Genomic DNA, 24,685 nt, shown 5'->3' on the forward strand with positions numbered 1-24,685 from the left:
TCAGTTTGCCTTACAAAGAACAGATGTTTACTGCATGTGGTGCTGAAGGGAATGTTGTTATGCCATTTTCCAGGATAAGTCATGGTTATTGTGTCGTTGGTATGGGATTCAAATTGCAATATATATGCACTTGCTAATTAATTGGCACTGACATAACAATTACGGGAAAATGGAAAAGTGAAAACGTAATCTCAAATATGTAAATATTTAATTTATTTTAAAATTGGAATTTAAAAAGGGCAGTGTGAGGAGCAGTGTAGAGCCTTGGGGTAAACGAGCAATAAAATTTCAGTCCAGCGTCTGTCCCGCATAATGGGTGACGAGCGTCTGTGTTTGGACCGGGAGGGCTCTCACCACTTTCGGGGACTGACACAGGATGATTTGCATCCGAGAGACTGCGGCTTACGACCTGGACACGTGTCATTACCTGTACACGTCGCTGTCACGATTAGAGAAATAAATAAGCGCATTGAAATTTCTGGGGATATGCCAGAAGCTGGATTCTTCTTACCTCTGCTAAATGTAAATGAGCGCTCAACTTATGCCCAGTGCCTGTCACCATAGCAACAGGGCCTCTTAAATACTCACGCGGTGTGTTAAGTTTGTTAAGACGACGCACTCAGAGAGTGGTGTGATGATAATAATATACAGCACACAGTACTGTTATTTTAAATAAATACAAGAAGACAAAAAAATCGTATGGCCTTTGTATATCAACGCACGTGGAAGACATTACGCATTTTTAAGACAGGAAAAGGATAGCAATATAAAAAGTTAAGGAAAGATCACGTCAAAAAAGACATTCATCAGGGAGATGGATGGGACACGTGTGCAAAATAATGGGGGCAGGTCACTGGCACAGGCACTGCAGAGGCAACCAAAGTTCAGTGGCAAAGGGTTAGACCTGGTGCCAGACGGTGGTGATGATGAACCAGTAAGAGTAGATTGTCTGGTGGCAATGAGCACCATCTACGGCATCTGGCAGAAGGAAGGAAGCAACGGGTAGGTATTATGGCGCTTGTTGAACTTCGCGAGATCGATTAACAATTCTACTGTAAAACTGCGAACGGAGGCGTCGGTGAGGAGAATTCCCTTAAATATGGCTCTCAATTGTGTGGTCTATAAACCTTTACACCTTTGGCGAATTCCGACTGCAAAAGCACCCACCACGCTGCCTGCATGTCAATCACACACTTGAGAAGGTGTGCAAGAGAGTTGCTTAACGCCGCTCTCTCCAACAAACCAGGCGAAGAAGTTGGCCCTTTTTGAACTTGTGACCCCGCCGTACCGGAGGCACGCGGTGCAACCCCAACGCTCTGGCGTGCCACCCAAACATCTCCTTAAAGGCGGCAAAAATTAAAACCGGCGCCGTCAGCTCGCGATATTAAATTCCTGCTCGATCCATCTTGCAAACGTTGTTGCAACAAAGAGTGGCAACTGTGAATATTGATGAAAGCCCAGGAGGGGCGCTTTCATTCCGGGTTGCGGATTCTCACCGTGAGGGCCCGGGGCTGTTGTTTTCCAGAACAACTCGGATTCGTGCTTTGGCCCTGACGACAATTTCATCGTGAATCTGAACGGCGCCGATGAATTTCACCTCCTGTGCGTCCGTGGCCTGCGGGAGGAAACGAAGAAAGCGCATCCGTCTGGAAGTCTGCGAGCAATGACGGGAAGCAGATTTTACAGGACAGCAAATAACATCAAGTAGAGGTCGTCGCCAATAATGCATTTTATGCACATCGTGATAGGGTCCTGATGGCAGCACAGAGACATTGAATGAGCTTCCTGCATGGTTAGGAACATTGAAGCGTACATTGTAGCATACAACAACAGACAAACATCAAAAGGTTTTCATGGGCCAGTGTGTTTACGGCCATGAGCTAGCAGTACAACATTCCTCATTCCCATGGTAGAGGTCAGACGCCCGTCAGGACAACAGATGTCGCATTCACATAATGTAGTTCTGTATTAACTTCATCAATCCAGGATGGATGGTAGCTTGAGCTGTCAGCTGGCAGGGATTTGAACCCACAACCCTCTGAAAGTGAGTCAAATGCTTTGGTAGATTCCCTGCTGTTGGGACTTTGAAGGTAGTGGTCATACGAAATAGCCAAATCCATGTACGTGAACATAATTAGAGATTTCCTGCTCAAGAAAATAATAGCTAAGTTGTAAAATCAAACATCGAGAAACACTAAATATGTAAACATTTAAACTGTGTTCAGTGAATTCCCATAAATGGACATAGCGGGCCTCCCATCAGCCACACAGCTGATCAGACCTTATCACTCTGTCTCCTTGAAACATAGTTTGGGGAAAGTTGGGAAGCTCATTCGGCCAATCACAGTAGATGGCTCAAGTTCATCAAACTGCACACAGGAACTTTAACAACTCAGAACATGTTACTCGCCATTTTACTCAACTGCCACAGAATAGTAACAATGCTGGCTCCATGCCCTGCTGGGCTGCATTAGTCAAAATAAGTATGTATACTGGAGAAATCCGATGAGCTATGAAGCTATTTTCACAGATGTCCAGTAGTCCACCCAATCACCCAGGCATACCCTGCAATGATATTTAATATTTAACCAGGAAGGAAATATCTCTATGTTCAGACAGGCAACACTGTTAGTTAAACTGTTCATTTCACAACTGAACGGTTTTAAGTTTAACTCTTGGTCAGGAGACAACTCAGTCCATGATTTATCGAAGTGATTGTCAAAATTATTTCCTTTTTGTGGGGAAACCGACAGCGCATGTTCCCCGGATACACTCGCCCCGCTGTAGGAATTTCTAGCATTGGTTCATGGGCAGGAGGAGAAAATTGTACCCCCCCCCCACCCCCCTTGAAAAAATCTAAGTTGAGTGATACCGTTTTTTTTTATACGGCCAATAAAAGTGAATTACATGGCCTGTAAAAGTGAATTAAAGTATTAAACCTTTGCAGTGGTTATCACATCAAAATATTACCAATGGTTATAGACCTTGTCAGAAATCACAACAGGTGGTACTGGCAAAATGAAACATAGTCTGGGGCCCGTGGACTAAATTGAGCCATCAATACAGATGAACACTACCCCACTGTCAATTCAGCAGGGCGACACTTTTGCTTGAAGTCTATTAAAAGAACAAAAGTGAATTGTGGATGGGCCCCAAATTATGGGTGTTATTTTTCACCACTTGCCCAGTGCTGGCAATGGGGATGAGCATTGTACCGTGCTCACTGGACTCTTGGGACACCTGTGTTTTCACATTTACTTTTTATAATCGCTTAAAGCTTCTTACATACTCCGCAATCTCCACAATCTCCATCCATCACTGGCCAAAAAAAAAAACTACATTTATATTTACTATAAACTACTATTTTTATTTCATTTCACCAGGTATAAGGCACACTGCGCTATTTGAATTTCATTTCACCAGGTATAAGGCCCACTGCGCTATATAGCTCTTTTTCAGAAGCGACCTGGTCACAAATGATCGCACAACCAATTTGGCTCATCATGCGGAAATTTACGGCAGCCAAATAATCTAAACGCTTGTTTCTAAATGTGAAGGGTAAAACCGGAAGGAAAATCCACGCGACCACGAGAAGAAGATGCAAATTCTAAATATAGACGCAGGTATCAGGGTTGGGATCGAACCCACGAATTCTTGCATACCAGGCGAGGTAGTTAACATCTCGCTATTCCTATGAATTTATGGATTTTGTGGGAACCCGTGGTGAGATGGACAGCCTTCACAACATAAACACAAGGGCAAAGCTAACATTTGCTGTACTGTTACAGCATTGCAATTAGCTTAATTAATCAATTACTGCCAGGAGGCCAATGATTGTGGACAGCTGTTCAAATTTGTGCTAATGGAGCACTAAACTAAACTCCGTAAATAACAAAAATAAATATTTATTTTATTCACGGAACACTTATCATGTTTGTCAGCTCTGCCTGAGCAGGGTTTATAAGCTACTCAGATAGAAACACGGAAAAACAAATAAACACGTAGACAGACTAAGGTTTGTATTTTAACAGGCAAGAGCTTATCTCATCCTCAAGGAAGGCCTGATAGTATATGAGATATTTCAACAAGAAGCACAAATTTTATTTTCATCACACGAGTTGATGTTTTTTTTAAAAGACAAAACAAAATCAGTACAAACAGCAAATACGAGTGCCTAGCAATAACCGAATAACACAAACTTAGTCATCAGCTCCTTTTGTCAACCCAAAATGTTGATCCTCTTTTTAGCCGCGACAAACTGTGTTGATCTCCTTTGACAAGTTTGTAAATATGCATATTATCTGCACCATTCTTTTTGCTCAACAGAAAATTATAAAGTTTAGAGTTGGAGATTAAAAAAAACTATCTAATTCCATGTAACCAGAACACCTTTCGGAAGGTTATATGAAAACGAGATTGGTTTGTTAACCTTAGACCTCCGTGTTATATAAGCGTGTATTGAAATGAACAACAAACTCAACACATTTGTCAATCACACTGTAGCCTTAAAATGAATAATATAATACAGGCGAAGTTTTGGGCAATGGGCCTTCTTCTTCTGATGAATGTCTTGAGGAATGTTGTCAATTCTGCTTGTGCACCACTGCAAACGCAGCATCACCACAGATTGTTTACGTGTGTATTCATGTTTATGCACGTGTGTCAAGCTTTCTAACGTCATCGAGTACAACGCAAACTCTTCTGTCCAGTGCCTCAAAGCTTCAGGTCAATCAACAGATTTTGAATTCATATTGCTTAACTTCCATTATAGCCTACTTAACCATCCTGAAATTGGCTTCTCATCAGCATTGTATATTTTGTGTATGGTTCTCAAATGAAATGTTTGTGGTGTTTCAGAAAAAAATTGCAATAAATTGTAAAAAAATAAATTGCTTTGTGACTGCAAGATAATGAAGGAAGATGGCATTCATCTATCGGCGTACGTGTCCATCGGATTAATCATTCGCAGCCACCACAGCCAGGTCGTGCTGGGGTTAAGGCGCTCGTATAAAATTTGCGTAGCCCGAGTAATAAAGAAAATCCCCACCAGCCCAGCTTCCCTCTGGCAGCAGATATAATATTAGTACCGCGTTTTGGGAAGTCAACAAATGACGGGGGCTGATGTCCTCTGCACGAGACTGACCTCTGCGAGAGGCTGACCTCTGGGAGGAAGGAATTCCCACCGCCAACTGCGGCAAAGCTGCCGATAGAGATTAGCGCCACCGGATTGCTCATTTGAGCAAGCAGACACTTTGAAATGTTATCTTGATTTAAAGGAAAGCCGAGACATTTTTTTTCCATCCCGATTCCAACGAGTCATATCGCCTCAGTGTTGCCGATTACACAAATGCTGCTGAGCATCTCTATGTCAGAGGCGGAAGCAGACTAACCCCCGCCCCCCGTTCCCCCCACCAAAATAATATATGACACGCAGCAATGCATAGCAAATGCTCAACTAAGCATGTGTGCGGCTGCTGCTGCTTCAGCAAATATTGCAATAAAAAACAAAAAGGAGACAAGGAGTTTGATAAACGTATGACAAGGAGATAACATTCATCAGCCTATAGGCCTTGCACGCTGCATTTGCGGTAATTGCGTGTGTAATATTTTGTTTTGTGCGTCACTGAGGAGAATTCAAGTCAACAAGTCCAAGTTTCCCGCACGCTGTTATCCTGCGGCCGTAGCGGACTTTCCACATTCCAGTGGGCAAGGCTGTTGAGGCTGCATGAAACGCCGCTCGTTTTGGCAAGCCTCATGTCATAGGCCAAGTCAACCTCAGAAAATGTGCCCATTTCTAGTAATTAAGATTGCTGTTATTTTAATTGTTAATAGTTGATTTATGCAAACAGTACATTCAAGTAGAAACAATACAATTATGTAAACAAATCACAGAATAGTAATGCCCTTTGAAATGCATCATGCCTCTTTGGCAGGATAGTCCTCCATTCAAATGTTTAGACACCCATGACAAGAGTAATTTCTCAAGCGAAATTAGTTATCGTCTCAGCCCAGTTCACAAACGACTGCATAAACAAAATAAAACAATTCATTTGTTTTTTAACTTCATTTAGCTAAGTTCCACCTCTTGAGAATTAAACCAAATATCGATGTGATTACCAAGTGATGAACTTTTCTCTATAGCAGGGCATGTGGAAACGTGCATTCGCTAGGGTGTGGAAAGGTCACTAAAAGGAATATTTAAGTAGTTCTGTGAAATCTGCATCCACAGGCAATTCCTCGAACACGAAGAATACAATATTCGTTGAGAGTTCAGGATGAACGCCTCTTCCTGTAACATGCCACCGATATACCACGTAGGCTTTCACGACCAATATAATTAATGACATAGTGTTTTTTGGTTAGAATGCATAAACTTAAATGTGTTGTAAAGCCACCTCTGCCTGACACAGACAATTAGTACGGTTTGTCATGTAAACAAAACCTGCCAATTTGTTACTATTCCAGCACATCGGTGTGTCAAAGATTAAACCCACAACATTTATAATGACAATCACCTGATGAAGCTGGTTGTAATCACTAGAGCAATGTCCTATTTAAATTGTAAATGTTGTGGGTTTGCTCTCTAATCTCGTCGCGAGATTTAAAAATAATTTTACCAGGAGGCAGTACTTTCCCATCGCCACCCCGAACCTACTGCAGAAATTAATGTTGGTCGCATAACGGTCGAAGCAATAATTTTTACTCTCATACCTGGAATTCTCCAACATTGTGTGCAAACAAATAATACTTTGGTTTGTGTATTTTTTATGCTGGCCATTAGTGACCAGGCTGGGACCTATATCTCACGAACACATGATAACCTAGTAAAGTGAAAGGCCTCTGTCTGGACACAAAGCATACACACAGATAAACCATAATTTTTTTTGTACTAAATTTGGCCTCGCCCAGCTGAGAGGACCCTAATTGGAAAGCCCTGGGTGTGAACGCGAGGCTGGGCTGTGAAACTCCACGTGTGGTGTCCGGCGTTATTTGAACTCGCCAATCTCACGAAAAAACACCAAGTGGCTGCTGCATTCGCTGGCAATTTAATTTCAAGGCTGTAACAAATTTGATTATATTTAAGCTACATCTGAAGGGACATTTGAAGTGGAGCGCTCTGTGACTGCTGAAAATGAAAGCGCTGCGTCAACATTGGTGTGGCAAGTCCCATGCATAGCGGCCCACTCCTATACCCCGGCAACTTGCCGGTGGGAATGGTGGTCCGCAAAGAGATGAAGACTGCATAAAACACTCACCTGCTGTGCAAGAAAGTGCCTGTAAGATCTGTGTATGTATGTTGAACTTTTTAGCACCGTATGTATCCAACCATGCTAATCGGAGGTGCGGTAGGTATTTTGCTAACGAACTGCATTTTGCGCGCGGGAGTTTGAGTGTTATTATTTTTTACACGTGAGTAAGTAAAACTTTATTTTGATGGTGTTTTAAACAATTTGGTTATCCAGCTGAGTGTAATGTGAGTAAAAACTGCATCGTACATTGCACTCCAGGGCATTAAGCACCTTTGGCGAAGGAGTGAAGACCAAGAGAGAGCAAAAGAAGCAGAGGAAGGCAGCAAAAGAGACAGCAACAGCGAGACAAATTCAGAGAGTTCAGAGGTCATGGCTGGATGAGAGCAGCTGGGCAAAGGCAGGGATGGAAGCAAACAGTGGAGTCCTTTGTTCAGTACAGGAAAGGTACTAAACTACTATTCAACGTTTTTTTTTATTTTACCAGGCAAGGCCCACTGAGCTGTATAGCTCTTTTTTAAAAGCGACCTGGCCACAAATGAAAGCTCAAGAAAGTGGCCTAGCATGTGGAAATGTATTGCAGCCAAATACTCTAAACGCTAGTTTCTAAATGTGGAGGGAAAAAACGCGTGTTCGCGTGACCACGGGGAGAACATGCAAACTCCAAATATATAGCAGGCGTCAGGATCGGGATCGAACCCACGACTTCCTGTATACCAGGCGAGGTAGTTAACATCTCGCCACAGGCTGACGGCAACCATAAGAACAACGTTTTATTGGGAATGACCCTCGTGGAATATTTTTTTTCCAGATTATTCCACTAGATGGCAGACGTATTATGTAATAAAAAATTATGGCAATACCCTTGCACAACTGCACATGAGAAGATTCATCTTATAATTATGATGATAATGGTGACAACAGCAGTATGATATTGCCGATGTACATAATGACAATAATGACGAATCTGATGATGCGCATGATGAATGTGATGGTGATGATGGCAATGATCACAGTGAGAATGCTTCTACAATTCTACTGCCACCGTGCAATGCTTAACACACTAGATTTGCAATCCAGAAGTTTCAAGTTAAAACAATGGGAACATGCAATCAATTCACCTACCTCTGTGCGCCCAGCAGTAACCCCACAGTTAGTCAATCGGCAGGTCACATGCGGTGGGCTAAAGTGTGGGTAGTCCCACCTCTTTGAAGACACCTGGACAGCGTAGAGGAGTAGGCCAAAACATCCGCCAGCGGAGCTTACTAGAGCTCCTGCCAGTCTGGGCTGTTCTTCCAACAGCAGCAATGAACAAGCAGTTGCAGGGCTGCACCTTTGCATCTGCCGAATCTCTCGCTGAAGCGGGTGAAGGTGTGGGTGGCAGCACCTGAAGCGGGTGAAGGTGTGGGTGGCAGCACCTGACGCGGGTGAAGGTGTGGGTGGCAGCACCTGAAGCGGGTGAAGGTGTGGGTGGCAGCACCTGAAGCGGGTGAAGGTATGGGTGGCAGCACCTGAAGCGGGTGAGGGTGTGGGTGGCAGCACCTGACGCGGGTGAAGGTGTGGGTGGCAGCACCTGAAGCGGGTGAAGGTATGGGTGGCAGCACCTGAAGCGGGTGAGGGTGTGGGTGGCAGCACCTGAAGCGGGTGAAGGTGTGCGTGGCCTCACCTGGAAGAGCTGGTGCTCGAGACGCGGCATGGCCTGCACGCTCGTCACGACGTGCTCCACCAAGCGCTCCAGGGTGGCCGCCACCTCGGCCAGCGACGGGCCAAACGTCACCCCCGGCAGGGGGGGCCCCTCGCCAGCTGCAGAGCCCCCCAATGCCAACGGGCCCTCCGCTTCCACCGGCTCCTGCAGATTACGAAGGGGAGTAGGGGGGGGGGAACCGTGAGTTTTAACCCTTTCACTGCAAAATTTTCGCCTCTTTTGGAGATTCAACACAGAGTCCGGCTTGTGTGTCTTTCATCCGGCGAGCCACAGCTTCAATAGATGAAATCGACGGTCGGGTGAGAAGACAGATTCTCGGATTTTCGCGCGAGAGATGACGGCACGTGCAGCAGCCTGCGACGTGTTCCGGCCAGGTGGCGTGGCGGGCAGAACGCTCGGCTCACTGTCAAGGTTCACTTTAGGCCATCCTCCCTCCTCGACGGGGAAAACGAGTACCACTTTGAGAGAAGTCAACATTGGTCATCCTATGGAGAGACTGGCCCCTGCAGTAAGAATGCACAAGTCACTGCAGGCTCGGGGTTGAGATGAGGAGATCAACAACATTCCAAGATACTTTGAGCAGGGAAACACTTCGATTTTTATTATGAATATAACCCGAGAGCACACACATAGCCTAAACATGTATTATTATAAATGTGTCTTATATACATACTAACTGACTTTGGCTGACCATCCTTAATATAAGTACCAAACAATTCTATATACAGTTTTTTTTTTTCAAAAAAAGAAATTCACCTTTGAACCCAGAATTCATAGCCACTCCGACATCACAGGCCGTATATTGGGATGCATGAATTTGCACATGTTTTTGGGATTAACGCGAAAATACCAGAAGTGTGCGTTTTCACAGGAAAAGGCAATTCTCATGGATCACATGTTAAGACTGCTGCTCGCTGCCAAAACACATCATGTACGATCTATTCCAGAGTGAGGTCATCCCTAAAGCGGCCAGGTGTAAACACGGCAGTAGTGGAAAACACATTTCCCAATGTCCTTGCCCTAATGGTTTCGAGATTTGGTGTTGGTTTCTCACCAACGCAATTACGATTTCGAATATTTTCATAGGGCGGCAAAACAAAATTGGAAGGCGCTGATTTGAAATTTTGAGCACAAAGAAACTTGGGAATAGAAAAGCATTTAAATTAATGAAAATGATTATTGATTGGCACGTTTATTACTCGAGCAATTTATCTGTTTTTCACACTGGTGGATGCGGAGAAATGAGGCAGTGAGGAGGAGTGCGACTCTAATTCCTCATTTCATTAACCGCCAGTGTCCTTGTAAATAGCGGGAAAGGTCACGTCATAGAGCAGCTTAATGGAAAAATGATTCGGCGCATTCCCAAGCGCGTAGCGGGCGCCTCGCCTGCAGCGCGGCGAGTAAATCACTATTAATTGCGATATTACACGGGCCCTGGAACCTCCCAGCACACCGAGACACGCGGTCACGTGTGGAACCGCTCACACACGCAGCCACACGAACACACACACACAAAGAACCCCCGTGTAGCCTTAACAGACTATAGGGGGCAAGTGCCGTTCATGAGCACCTATGAAGGCCGGCACGGCACGCGAAGGGGTGGGTGGCCAGCACCACGCCCGGCCGCCTTTGTCTCCCCACTGGCGATGTTACACATCGCACTAGGTACTCATCTGAGGCTGAGTCGATCTAGCGGAGGCCCAGGACCGGTTCAAATAATCGTTACCGGTGTAGGCCGTGGGCGGGAATCGAACCCGTGTCGCCAGGTTTGTAGCGCAGCGCGCGAACCGCTACACTACCGCTCCCAATACACACACACATACACACACACAAACGTGCAATATATGAGGCAGATGCCGTAGCCCATAGCTCTCTAGCCAGTCCATGAGCACAAACGAGGGCAATTTATTACTGTGTATAGGAATCGCAGATGTCTTCATTGCCCAGATGGTGAACTCTGCCCCAGTGTAATAAATAGTGAGCCGGACGTGATGGGCTCTGACAGATATGTGGTATTAACCCTTCATTGACTTCACACCCACAGGTCTCTTTAACGTGAAGAGATATGCCATGCACACGCCACTCACTGCCTGCATTGTCAGCGAAGAGACTGCTGTGCCAAAACCGGGAATGCGGGAGTCCTCCAAACGCGGGACTTGCACACCAGCTAATTACAGTTCAGCACAAGCCAGCCACACTCGCCGAGACATGAAACGCCACCGATGCGTCGTCTGTGTTCATTTGACAGTTGGCTGGCACAAGTTTAAATCCCAGTCAGGGCGGGATGAATTTGCTCCATCGTATCTCTTGGGTCAAAAAACAACAACAAAGTACGACCTTGGAGTAAATAGTAGTCGTTTGCAAATGGGTATACTGGCCCCTGCTGTAAAGCAAATTTCCAGGTCTGGGAAAAAAGTTACCCCCTTTTCCGTTGGGACATCTGAGCCCAGGCCAGCATGATGGGGACCCTCAAAAGTGCAGGAGTGGTTTTCTGCACCAAGCCCAAAACAAAGCATGATACGCAAAGACGCGTAATAATGACACATGTCGCTGATGTATCCAAGAGAGCCACACTGAGCCGTAGGCCTCTTTTTCATGAGGGTCCTGCATTCTCTTTTTTATTTTAAGATGCTCAGACAATTAATGATAAGTGTGTATTATTCTCGTGGGAGGAGACCGGAGCACCCGAGGGAGCAAAGACTCTACTCCCATACAGATGGAAACTGATGTTGATTATTCCACTTGCTGTCCTGCCTTCTCGTGGCGAGCCAGGGTATGGCAACTCGACGCCAATGGGAAGGGAGTTTCAGAACATTTGTGTGATCCAACAACCCTCACTCACCTCCACAGTGCTGGACTAAAGACAAGCACAACCACCGCCCAGGGGGGTCATAAAACATATGAATCTGGCGTTGGGCCAAGCAGGGCCAGGAAAAGGGGCTAATCACGTGTTAATTTTGTGTTGATGTGAGTCAGTACACTGTGAGGACACAATGTCACCACATCATTTACGTACTATGTTGAACTTCTTTCGCACCGTACATAGCCAACCATGCTAATCGGAGGTGTGGCAAAGCTTGGCTTCTGCAGTGGTTAAATTCAGCTGGCCACTCTTGAGCCGTGCCCGGCCGGCTTGGCACAACCCTGGCATGGCTTTGGTTGTGCAGTGGAAAAGAAGAGATTCAAGGTACAGAAGCGTATCTCGGGATAGTTGAGTCACCTGCCGGCCAGGGGCCAGTGACGATGATGATGGCCTCCCTACAATGGGCGTAACATTTTGCGCGCCTTTGTATTTCCATTCATCGTTGCCCTTCAAAGTTGTGATTCCAATCAAGAATGATTGTTGATCACTGTGGTGAATGCTGTGGCCACATATAATGTAAATATAGATGTAAAAACACTGATATTTTCGCACGTGATTCGATGCATGTCGTGTGAGCAATAATAATAAACAGTTGATGAATTAATGCATCATAACACCCATACTTCCTACCATAATATTGTATTCAAAATGAGCTAATCAGGAACCTTCTAGCAGCGGCGAGCTGGTGAGTGAACGGCTTATGGGGCCTTGCCAACGATGTCCTGCTACATCAGTGGCACACAATTAAGCGCCAGGTACTAGCCCGGGAGAGCGTAGAGCCAATTATCATCACTTGCCTGCATAGTAGGACCCTCCAATTTGGACCGGAAAAGTGCGACGGTGCCAAACTCCCACGTGAACGATGCAACGGCGTTTCCCAATTCATCGTTGTGACATTAAAGCCTAATTACATTTGTCTACAACTGCCCATGCAAACTGGGTCGGCCGGATATTTTTGAATTGCGTTTCTCAGAGCCGCGAGAACGCGGGGAGAGCAGCGAGGCCTGGGACAGGAGAAGTGGAGATGATGTGAATGTGTCGGAGCACTGAACTTTCACTCGGAAGGTTGTGAGTTCAAATCGCGGTCAGGGCTTCAGCCAGCATTTGGCTTCTAGCATTGATAACAATCCCTGACCACCATGTGTGGAGTCAACAGTCATTGTATCGTGGAGGCAATGGGCTCCCGTCATAGGAACGTTGAATTTCCACGAATGACTCGGGGGTCATCGTGCGAGAAAATCGGTGCCAAATGTTCACTTGTGCGTGGAGCCGTTATGACCAAAATCTGAACAAAAAAATGTCTTCATAATTCCTTTGTGAGATTTCCTAGCACGTGTCATGAATCTATGGTGTGTCATGAAGCCGAAATCATGCGTTGATAAGAAATATAGAAATATAGGACAATAAAAAGAAAAGTAACTTCACGAATGTATGCACTATGTTTCGCAATGACCACACTTCTAACGACTTTCCTGCCAAAAATGGTGTCATGTGGTGTCGAGTGACGTCAATTTTGTAAGCCTGAAAACACGTACATACATATATATTGTTACGTAAGCCATCCACAAATCTGAATTTTTTTAAGTGCTTCACTCATTACTTTTGTTCATTGTTGGCAAGGCACGACGCCTTGCAACTTTTTGTGAAAGGCGCCTTATTAGTGCCCATTATTATTATTGTTTACCCTTAAAACCCAAAACTAAATTCCGAAAAATTATATCATTTTATAAATCTGAAACTCGATCTCGAGGGTGAATGGAGAAAACCCATGTCATGATCCTACTTCCTCTACTGCCTCCCCCACACAGCTCATCGCCCCTCCACGTGAGTGTCTCCCGACGATGCTGGATTACAAGCGACCACGCGGCCACCACAAACGGCCACCGCACACGGCCGCACGATGGGCAAGCGATGCCTGGTCGGGGAGAGGGCCGAGAAAACGGCTGATCGCACGGCACGGTCATCTCGGGGCGCCACGGTGGCGAGAGGTCATCTCCGTCGCCTGGTATGCAGGAGGTCGTGGGTTCGATCCCGACAGTTACCCCTGTAGAGTTGGAGTTTAGATGTCTCCCTCCCCGTGCTCGCACGGATTTTTCTCTAGGTCCTTCGGTTTTTCCCTCTCCGCGTTTAGAAACATGCGTTTAGAGCATTTAGACACATTAAATATTCCACGTGATAAGCGACGTCATTGAGGTATCATTTGTGGTCAGGTAGCTTCTGAAAAAGAGCTTATCGCTCAGTGGGTTTTACCTGGTAAAATTAAAAAATAAAGGCAAAAACGTGCCTCAGCACACAAAGCCCCAGGCACCTATTGCGGATAACAGACAAGAAATACAATGGGGGCATGAGGACTTTTGGTTGATGCGGCCATTGTGGGTGCAATGCAGTGGGCCAATGGAAGCCTCCACGTTGTGATTTCAGGGGGCAGCGTCTCCAGTGTGCCCCCCCCCCCCTTCACCTCCCAACCCCCACCCCCCACTATCCCCATCCCCCCTCCCCTACCAGCAGCCACCTGGTCCTATCACCAGAAGCAATTTACATACAAATTTCACGTCCCTCTCCGGATTCACACACTCATTTATTTATTTATCTTGTCCAATTTCATTATTTATTTGCCTCCCTGCTTATGCACTTATTTATTTATTTCTTCACGCATCTAAGCATTTTATGTCAACTCGTCTCGTCGCGCCTACAAAATCCATAATCCATTTTGGAGCCACCCAGGGGTTGAGGAGATGGCTTAACCCGGGCCAGGATTGCTTACGAGCACGGGAAGAGATTGCAGCCTGTGAAAACGTGTGCCTGGCCGGGGGCCAACGGTTGTGACAAGTCACGAATTTTAATGCGCAATGGGGGGGGGGGGGGGTTTGCGGCGGAGATGGTAAAGGTGGGTGGGTGGTGGGTGGGTTGGAGCGGCGGAGACCCAAATTGGCCCGTTAATTGACTTCTTGAGAAACGATGCACATTTACAATGCAATCTGTCACGAGGCGCTAAACAAATTACCGCCGGCGGCCGGAGGAATTAGTCTGATAAAAATAATGGCTCATCATACTACAGGTAGACAAGCATCATTTTTGTTCCGGAGTTTTCAAGTTATGTCCTTGGGCCCAAGGGTGGTGAGTTTCATCTTCTGGTGTGTGTGTGTGCGCGTGTGTGCGAGCGAGCATGCATGTGTGCGTGCGTGCGTGCGGGGTTGCACTGCAATCGTGGTGACTTGGGTGAGATTTTGAGCTTGTGTCTGTCGCCTGGGCATCATCTAGGTCAACTCAGCCTCAATTGAGTAGCATGGTGAGGAACACACCACCTCCATCTTGTGTCTCTTGCCAGCCTTAATAGGTGCTCGCTGACAGCCCTTGCAGCCTTTTAGCATAAAAGGCCAAATGGGAGGTCTCTGCGGGCAAGGGCATGCTTACAGTACTTAAAGGTGCGCGCGTCTGTGTGTGTGTACTTGTTATCTGTATCTGATAAATAACGCGCAATTAAATATTATTGCGGCTTCATTGATGTCGCTTGCAAACAGACAGATCGAGGAGAGAAAACAAAAGCAGATTTATTTTGTGTCCGTTACTCGGAGGAAAATACGATGCGGTTTTGTGGACTGGAAATTTGAGGGATTGTTGTTGTTGTTAGAGTGTGGACATGTTTTACTCTGTGACTCTTGAGGCCTGCCTCTCTTCGTAGTTGACACTGTTTGATGTGATATCGACTACAACCGAAGGAAAGGACACTAACAAAAAATGTAGTGGCATTTTTCCCCCTGCTCTTATCCTTACTTCATCTGCACAAGTGCCGTGCGTATGAAAAAATTATATCTTGCAGTATGCATCTATTTTTTGTATTAACTGTGTAACATTGTAGATGGCTATTGCTGAGGTAACTATCCATACACCTTTTTAAACAGTAGTAACCTAAAACATAAAAAATAGGGCCCCAGGGTGTGAAGTACGATCTTCCACTCTAACTCTGTCTCTCTGCGATGAAGAAGGGGCATTCCCCGAAACATCACCTAATTTATTTTATTGACTTTAAAGCCACAGCATTATTGACAAATGTGTTGCGTGCTTTTGTGAATTGGGCTTGTGAACCACTGCCAAGGTAGCAACATCGCTGAAATCATCTGTGATTACAGAATTCGCTTCTCAAAAGGAACTCACAATTAACAATCCTGGCTGGGAAACAATTTAGCCATGAATGCCCACAGAGCGGATAAAATGACTACCACATTGCAAGAACTCACCAGAAGTTGTCCTATGGCAGGAGACAGAATCACCTGGCTCCTGGCATAGGATTGTCGAATGTCTGCTACTAATTCACCAGCGGTTAAGGCAGACAAAATGTAGCAGTTACTCATTTTAAGTCAAGTTGACCTAGGGGAGGCTCAACCCAAGTTCACAGCCAACCAGTTCTCTGATATGTTTTCGTGCGGACTGCACAACAGTGAACACTCCCGTCTATTTTCCCAGTGGTGTTGGGCACCGCCAGGAATCGAGCCCAGTCCATGAGAATTTGAGTACAGCGCGCTCACTCACGATTTAACCACCGTTTTTTTTTTCCGACACACACTCACTAATGTGCACAGACACCGGCACATGCACACACACAGACAAAGATCCCCCCTATAGCCTTAACAGACTGTTGTGGCAAGTGTTGTTAGTGAGAACCTATGAAGGCCAGAGCAGCACATGAGGGAGTGGGTGGCCAGCACCACACCCGGCCCGCTTCGGCTCCCCATTGCCGATGTTTTCAGATCGCACCAGGTACTCATTTGAGGCTGAGTCGACCTAGGGGAGGCCCAGGAATGGTTTAGATAATTGTCACTGGTGTTGGCTATGAGCGGGAATCGAATCCGGGTCGCCGGGTTCGTAGCGCAGCGCGCTAACCGCTACACTTCTCCTCCCCATGAACACACAGACACGTGCACTCACACACACACACACCTGCATCGTCTTTACTTCCTATGTTCATGTAATTAGATTGAAAGTCCCAGGGAAATGTATCATGATCATAATCTGGCACATCCGTAGAGTCTCCAATTATAATGTACGCATATAACTCAAATGGCAGTTCACTCCCCAATACTCTGAGGGTGAATTGCATTCATGCTGTGGTCAAAGCCACAGTACAATACATTAACCCATGTTATCATGGTTTTATTACCTCCCTCACACATACACACATATATAGACAAAGATCCCCTGTTTAACCCTAGAGACCATAAGGGCAAGTACTGTTGGTGAGTACCGACTAGGGAAGGCACGACGTTTGACGGGGGTGGAGTGATCAGCAGAATGACCTTTGTCTCACACACACACCAAGCACTCAATTAAGGCTGAGTCAACCTCGTGTGAGCCAATGACAGGTTCAGAAACCTACTCGGCAGATTGCAATAACTACTCCACCACAAACAAAGACAAAGATCCCCTGTGTAGGCCACACAGGCAGGGCAAGTGCTGCTAGTGAGCACCGACGGAGGCACGTCACACAATGGGAGCGGTGTGACCGGCACCACGCCTGGCCGCCTTTGTCTTCCCAGTGCTGATGTTTAAGGCTGAGTTGACCTCGGCGGAGGCCCATGATCAGTTTAGCTAATCACCAGCGATGTTAGTCGTCGCCGGGAATCAAACTTGGCACACCGAGTTGATAGCGGAATGCCCTCACGACTAAATCCACCTCCAGTGCGGTTGGCTACGTACGGTGCGAAAGAGGTTCAACATACATACAAATAAAAACAAGGATCCCCAATATAGCCTTCGGAGACTGCTGAGACAAGTGCTGTTAGCGAGCACCTATTGTGGCCGAAACGGCACGGGAAGGGGTGGGTGGCCAGCACCACACCTGGCTACCTTTGTCTTCCCAGTGCTCGTGTTTACACACTGAGACGGGTATTCTCAGGCTGATTCGACCCAGGGGAGGTCCAGGACCAGTTTAGAAAATCGCGACTGATGTTGGCTGTGAGCGGCAATCGATCTCGGGTGGCCGGGTTCGTCGCACGGTGCGCTAACCACTGCGCCACAGCCACAACACACACACACGCAAGCAAAAACACACACACACATGTTATACGTGCAAATAAAAATGTTTTTGCTTGTCAAACCCAGATGCAGTTTAATCAAATAAAGTAAACAACTCTGCTTTAAATGAGCGCTTCCCAAAAAATGTATTTAACGGCCTGTCTGGACAACAGTCAGGTTGCCACTCACACTTTGGCATTTCAATTACAAATACGCCGGCTTTGCAGCGCTGTCCCAGCGTATGCCACAACTTGCATTCGTCCCGAGCCCAAGTTCACGGTGACATTGCCATTCTGGCTCACAGAGAGTCCCATTTTCGCGCCGAAGTGTGTCAGCGCGAATGCGCAGGCTTCGTGGCTATATTTTTTGTACGTGACATTATTGTCCGTGGTGGATGGATAACTCCGAATAACCAGACGACTGCTAAAACGTAGACAAAAACTATTTGGTAGAGGGAACATGACAGATGTGTGTTAATTACTTAAATATGAAACATTAAATCACAAACTAATTACAGTTAGATGCGACTTGAATGACATGCAATATATGATAATCTAATTATTCCTTGCTACGTACAAAGAGGATTCCAACTCAATGAGCATGGGATGGCACGAATATACAAATCTGAATAGTTATTTATACTGGAGGAATCCAATGAGCTATAAAGCTCTTTTTCACAGATGTCCAGTAGGGGCAGGTCAGAACGTTACGATAACAAACAATAAAAACACACTATAGGAGTGTCAAAGTACATGAAAAGTAAACAAATCACACAAAAATACGAATGAAACTAAACTCTTTTTAATTTTATCAGGTCAAGCTCACTGAGCTATGAGCTTCTTTTAAGATGTGACCTGGCCACAAATGATAGCTCAACGAAATGGCTTAACACGTGGAAACTTATAGCATCCAAATAATCTAAATAAATGTTCCTAAACAAGGACGCGGAGAACAATCTGCGCGACCACGGGTAGAACATGTTTTTCGTCTCTAAACCACTAAACCACCCATAGAGTTGGTGTGGGTTTTCTCCGTACATTGTTGTGTTCTACTAACATGAAAACATATCCAAAAATAAGGCAAATGCAAACAATGTTTAGTGCTTTGAGTCTCCTAACCGAGTCTGTTTTCCTCGGTGAATGGTGATTGCTTCACGCTTGGAATATACTTTGCGTGCTATAACATCAACACTGAGTGCTTTGCTCATTGATTAAATCATCATCGTCATCACCGTTTATTATTTATATCGCACCGTTATGCGGTATAACTCAAGGTGCCAATTAATGAGGGATCGATGTCTGGTGAAGGTTGCACCAGTTGGTTTGAAGAGCGGCTGCCATGGAATTTTTTTGTCGCATAATGATCATTATTATGATATCGTTTTCCCATGACTGTGTAACAATTTAAATGCATCCTTTATTGTATCGCACTTGTGCTGCTCTGCAGTACTTCTAGTCTGGATATATGTCACGTATAAAGGTTCTTCAGTTGAAGTTCACTCAATGTAAGCCTGCAGTAACATGTTTGACTACACAACTACAATCCGTGACGCTTATAAGGCACATACTGTGGCACTCAAATACATTAAATTAATTCTTTGGAGATCTTCCCACGGCTGCTGCTGCGTTGGCAGTGGTGCACCAGCACAATTAACAAAAGGCAAAATAAACACATTCGTCAATAACACTTTGGCCTTAAAATAAAAATATACGCAATCGGCAACGTTCTGGGCAATCGCCCTTCTTCATGAAACATTAACATTTTAAGGCCACAGATTTTTTGACGAGTATGTGACAATTTTTTTTTACAAACTATATAATTAAATAAACTTTTTGAATTTTTACATGATATAAATCACTGTGCCGCCAATTAATCGAGAATACATTTTTACAAAGTGTTATTTTTCACAGGTAATACCTGGATATTTTTTTTTAGGAAATAAAATATTTCCGAAAAATTTAACAAACAATGAAAATCGTAATGTGATGATATTTTGCGGAACGGACGATGCAATGATTGTGGCTATCGTGTAGTTTTGATAAACGTTGGTGTCACCAAATTGCGGTAATCCTCGCCGATGTTAACAATATCTGCCCCTTGGCAGTCTCGTTCCAGCCATCGTGATGCGGAATGTCCAACCTAAGCCTTAAGACTACCGGCAAAGATGAGTACTGCCCATTGCTCAACAGAGCATAGACACTGACACACACAAACAGACATGTTGTACAAAGGCATGCGTTGCCTTATGATATTGACCTATTGCTCTGCAGCCAGGGAATGCCTTTACCTTAAAACGGTCAATAAAATAGACACATGCTTGGCTATAGGGGTACATATCGGAGGTTAAACGATCAAGTCTGGATGGATATAAATGCTGATGCCCGCGATGTTGTTTAATGTCCCAATCGTTTGGGATGTCTGTGAAAAATATATACGGCCGTTTAACGCGCATTACACGAACAACCTCTGTGCGCACGGAGAAGCGCTGCTCTTGTGAGAGTAAATAATTTACGTCCCAACACAAAATGTCAAGCCCCCGTTCAAACGAGCAATGCAGTGGCACTCCTCTCCATTAGCAGCCCCGACGAAACAACTGTGGAAATTCCACATTCCCAAGGCAGGGGCCATGATGATGATGACAAGGTGAAGGTCAAACAGGTAAAGGTGCAGCCTTGCAATTGCTGGCTCGTGCCACCACTGGCAGAATGGCTCCCGAAAGAGGAAGTTTCAGAGGGCGTTTGGCCTACTTTTCTCCGCCGGCCAGCGGCATTTCATCCTGGCAGCAGCGGCTTTTGGTTCAACATCGAACAAAGACGGCCACTGCATCACGCACTTTCAGATGCACTTCTGCGGCCGTTTTGAAAGCTCTTCTAAATATTAGGAAGACACTGGGGATGTGCACTTTCTAGATTGAAAACTTTTTCAGAAGTTACCTGGCCACAAATGATAACCCAGTGAAGTAGCTTATCATGTGGACATTCATAGCAGCCAAACTCTAAATGCATTTTCGATATAGCTATATAGCTCAGTGGGCCTTACTTGGTAAAAATAAAAATAGTCATCGTAATTGGGATGCCTGGCCAGATTTTATTTTATATTAAGTAAATAAATAACAGAATTGCCACTTACTTTTAAGTTTGTGGCAAATAAGACCTCAGCCCCATTCCATCCACACTCCCAATTGCCTACACGTGTGGCATCACGATGGTTATTGCAGTGCCTACAAGTGTACGCATCAATTATGCAGCATTCCATTATCGCAAGAATTGCTTGGGGTTGAACTGCAGCTCTTTCTACACCTACAAATATGCTCCCCACAGTCGAGGTTACTGGAGCAAGCAAAGGCAAGCAGAGGCATGCCAAGGCCTTGAGAGACGGAACAAGACTTCTTGGGTCCCGTTGAGTTACAGTGCCTCAGAAGACATGTTAGGACCAAAGCTACAGGAGCACATCACTTTGCAGTTCGAAACTAGCTTCAAGAGGCTCCGTTTCGGACCATGGCAAGGGCACAGCAGGAGAAAGTCAAGGCCCTATCCTCTCCAATCAGAAAATAAGCGTTTTATGTGTTGATGCCTCCATGGCTCACAGTGAGTGAGGTGCAGTAACAACTCACAGCATATGAAGTGTCCATCTAAAATGTGTTGTTTTCACACATTTCAGCGTAACGGAAGGGAAAAAAATGCCATATATTTTCCCCACCTGCCAGCTCGAGTTATGTCATCAGTTTATAAACCTATGCTGGGCTGCAGTGTTCACATCACTCTTGCAGATGCGATTTTTTTTTCTCGCAGCAGCCTGACAGGACAGGCACGTAATTAAATCCTGAAACATCATTTGCCGACTCTACGGGGCTCCTGGCAGCGTCACTAAAAATCATTCTCATTTTAATCCACAAAATAAACCTGACACCCAATATCCTCGTCTCCTGAAACTGATTTTCGAGCCACTAAACATGTAAAGTGTGGCTGAGTGGCACTTGTGGCTGTGCGCTCAACTCACAAACAGAAAGGCTGCCAACTTCAGATCCTGGCTGGGAATGAACACTCGGCCGATCGTTCTTCTAAAGTCGACCAGATAAGTACCACATTGTGGGATGTGGACGGTGGTCGTATTAAACTAAATTAAAACTATTTTTTTATCTTACCAGGTAAAGGCCCACTGAGCTATGTAGCTGTTTTTCAGAAGCAACCTGGCCACAAATGAATGCTCAACTAAGTGGCTCATCACGTGGAAATTTATAGCAACCAAGTACTCTAAACACACGTTTCTAAATGTGGAGGGAAAACCCGGAGGCCCCGGGGAGATAACATGCTAACTCCAAAGGTACAACAGCAGTCACGGTCGGGATCGAACCCACAACCTCCTGTATACCAGGCGAGGTAGTTAATAATAATAATATTATTATTATTGAGGTAGTTAACATCTCGCCACGGTGGTATGCAGTCTGCCCCCCACATCGACCCCCCACCCCCACCCAGTGCTGGATTAAGCGAGTGCGGGTCCTGTAGCGTATGTTATAACGGGGTCCTAAATGATAAAAAAACCATAAATATTAAAACACGTAAATGTATAACTTGCATAATATCGTAATTGTATTTTTTCATTTGCTATACAGCCAGATAATGCGAAAAATCGCTAACCTTAAACACCCAGTCGTTCATAAAAGTTGAAGGCGGTATAGTACTATAATAATAGAATCACTGAACCGGGATTGATAGCTTGAAAGCATTTAGCGCGGGGCCCTTGAAAGTGCGGGGCCCGTAGCATGTGCAGCTACTTTTGCTACTGGGATAATCCAACACTGCCCCCACCCACACCCTGCTCCCCCTCTCGTGTAATGAGAATGTGTTAGTACCAGTGCTGGGCTGCCAAGAGAGATGAGCATTGCCCCCACTGCTCATTTGAGCAGCAAGACACTTTGACTTTTGAAAGATGGAAAAGTTGCGACACGTTCCAATAGTTTAACGTCTCATTTTCACGCGAGAAATTTGGAAAGTTATATCTGCGCAAACCGCAATGGGTAATCGCTAGTTTGGCTGCTTTGAATTCCCATGTGAGCCAGTCACGACACCTTTGGACCTCATCCAGTGGCTTGGGAGAGGTGTTTTGCAAATTGCTTCGAGTGTTCTGCGTAAGGGAAGTACTCATGTGGGAAATTGTTGGAAACCGCTCCTACCCCTCCCACCCTCTCTCTCTCTCTCTGTAGAGCAAGGGCTTGTTTGACTTCACGCAAAAAATCCAACTTGTTTCCATTTGCTTATTATTGATTTATCTAAACCTGCTCGTCTCTGCCTGTTTACTTCTACGGGTTGGTCTGCTTATTCCTGGCGGGTGAGCAGATGACTAATGGGGTCAGATCACTGACCCAAAAATGCAAAGATCCGTGGTGCAAAAACATTAGACTGTTAGAATGTGCACGACACTGCTTGGGCACGTGGAACACATATACTCCGGTGGGTGAGACACGACTTCCCTATGGAGGTAAGGAAATGTCAAAGTGAAGGCAGGCCTACTCTGGTTGTCATAAGTGAAGTAGGAAGATGCTGCACTTAAGCACTTTGCATTACAAAAGAAGGGAACCAGTTACTAAATTGGCCCACATGGAAACGATAACAAGAGGCCTGTTGAGATCTGTTGAGGCAGTGACCTAATTAAGGAGGCCTCTGTATATGTAGAGGCCCTCTGAGGAATTAAGGCCTGCTGAGGCCTGCTGAGACACAGAAGCCTGTGGAGACCTGCAGAATGGCTCTGAGGCACAATCTATGACTCCGTCAAGCTGTGTGTTAGTCACACATGCCCACGTAAGGCATTCACCATTTTATTGCGCTGCGTACGGGCGGGCGCATAAAAAAGAAAGTGTAGGTTTTTAAAGCGTAAAGTTCAACAAAACAAGAGGAAATTGCTTAGAGGCTTTTTTACCGCACAGTTTATGGATGCTGTGGCTTCACATTTTATGTTTCTGACATTGCTAACCAAACTCTTGTGTGACCATGAGACTGAGGGGGTGGACAGAAGAAGGAAAGGCGAGGCAGTGAAAAAGTGCTTCAGATAAAATTCTCCTTTGCTCTCTGTGGATGTTTTGCAGAAAATATGCCAATGACCCCCGTGGTTGACAGAATGACGGTCCGTATCTTTTTGGTAAATGCACCCTGGATTCTGTGACTTCCAATGAATCATACCACAGCATAGCCAATCAACCATATGCAGAGACCCAGAGATAATTACACATGGGAAGAGCCAATTTGACACAAACATCAAATGTTCGTAAAGATCATCGGATAAATGTTGGACCGATAGTACATGAGTCTTAACATTTGCATGTAGGATCTACAAAGAAAAGAAACCAGTCATTAAGTCAGGGGGATGGTACTGCATTTGCCAGTATTTACGGCGCTGCCTGGAAAAATTATTGGATTGTGCCACCGATCTGTGCGATCTGTGGGGTGGCCAGGAAAGATTACAACAAATGTATAGAAACACTTTTTTTTTCTCCCCGCCCACACGAAACGCAATAGAAAACCCGCTTCTTTCGAAATCAATTTCCCCCAAAAAATCCCAATTCAGGACTTATTTGAAAAATAATAAAATATATATGGAGAGATATAGTGGAAAACCACAAGTGCAGTCAATGTCATCTGTGCAGGCCCTGACAGGCCCACGTCCATATCTGTGTTGAGCCAAACTTTGCAGCCTTCTTTGTTAAGTTCTTGAATAATTTCCCTAGAGCGCAATGGGTACTAGGAGCTGCCGTAGTACAATGGTCAGCGCACTAAACATGCATTCCAAATATATCGCTTTCGATTTCGTCTTAAGGAGGGGCAGTTTCAACAATGGTGCAGGTTTCTCAAATCCCTCTGC

At 45.3% G+C, this 24,685-nt stretch overlaps 1 protein-coding gene across 1 annotated transcript in view; it reads right to left on the reverse strand.

Moving 5' to 3' along the window:
- Positions 1-24,685, reverse strand: part of LOC133349529 (dynein axonemal heavy chain 3-like) — a 622,240-nt gene that overhangs the window by 494,349 nt on the left and 103,206 nt on the right. The window contains 2 exon segments of the mRNA XM_061563065.1: positions 1,497-1,615; positions 8,914-9,096. Of these exon segments, the coding sequence (XP_061419049.1) occupies positions 1,497-1,615; positions 8,914-9,096 (302 nt within the window).

Source organism: Lethenteron reissneri, chromosome 30 (assembly GCF_015708825.2).
Source record: "Lethenteron reissneri isolate LAM-NWPU_2019-01 chromosome 30, ASM1570882v1, whole genome shotgun sequence".
NCBI lineage: Eukaryota > Metazoa > Chordata > Hyperoartia > Petromyzontiformes > Petromyzontidae > Lethenteron > Lethenteron reissneri.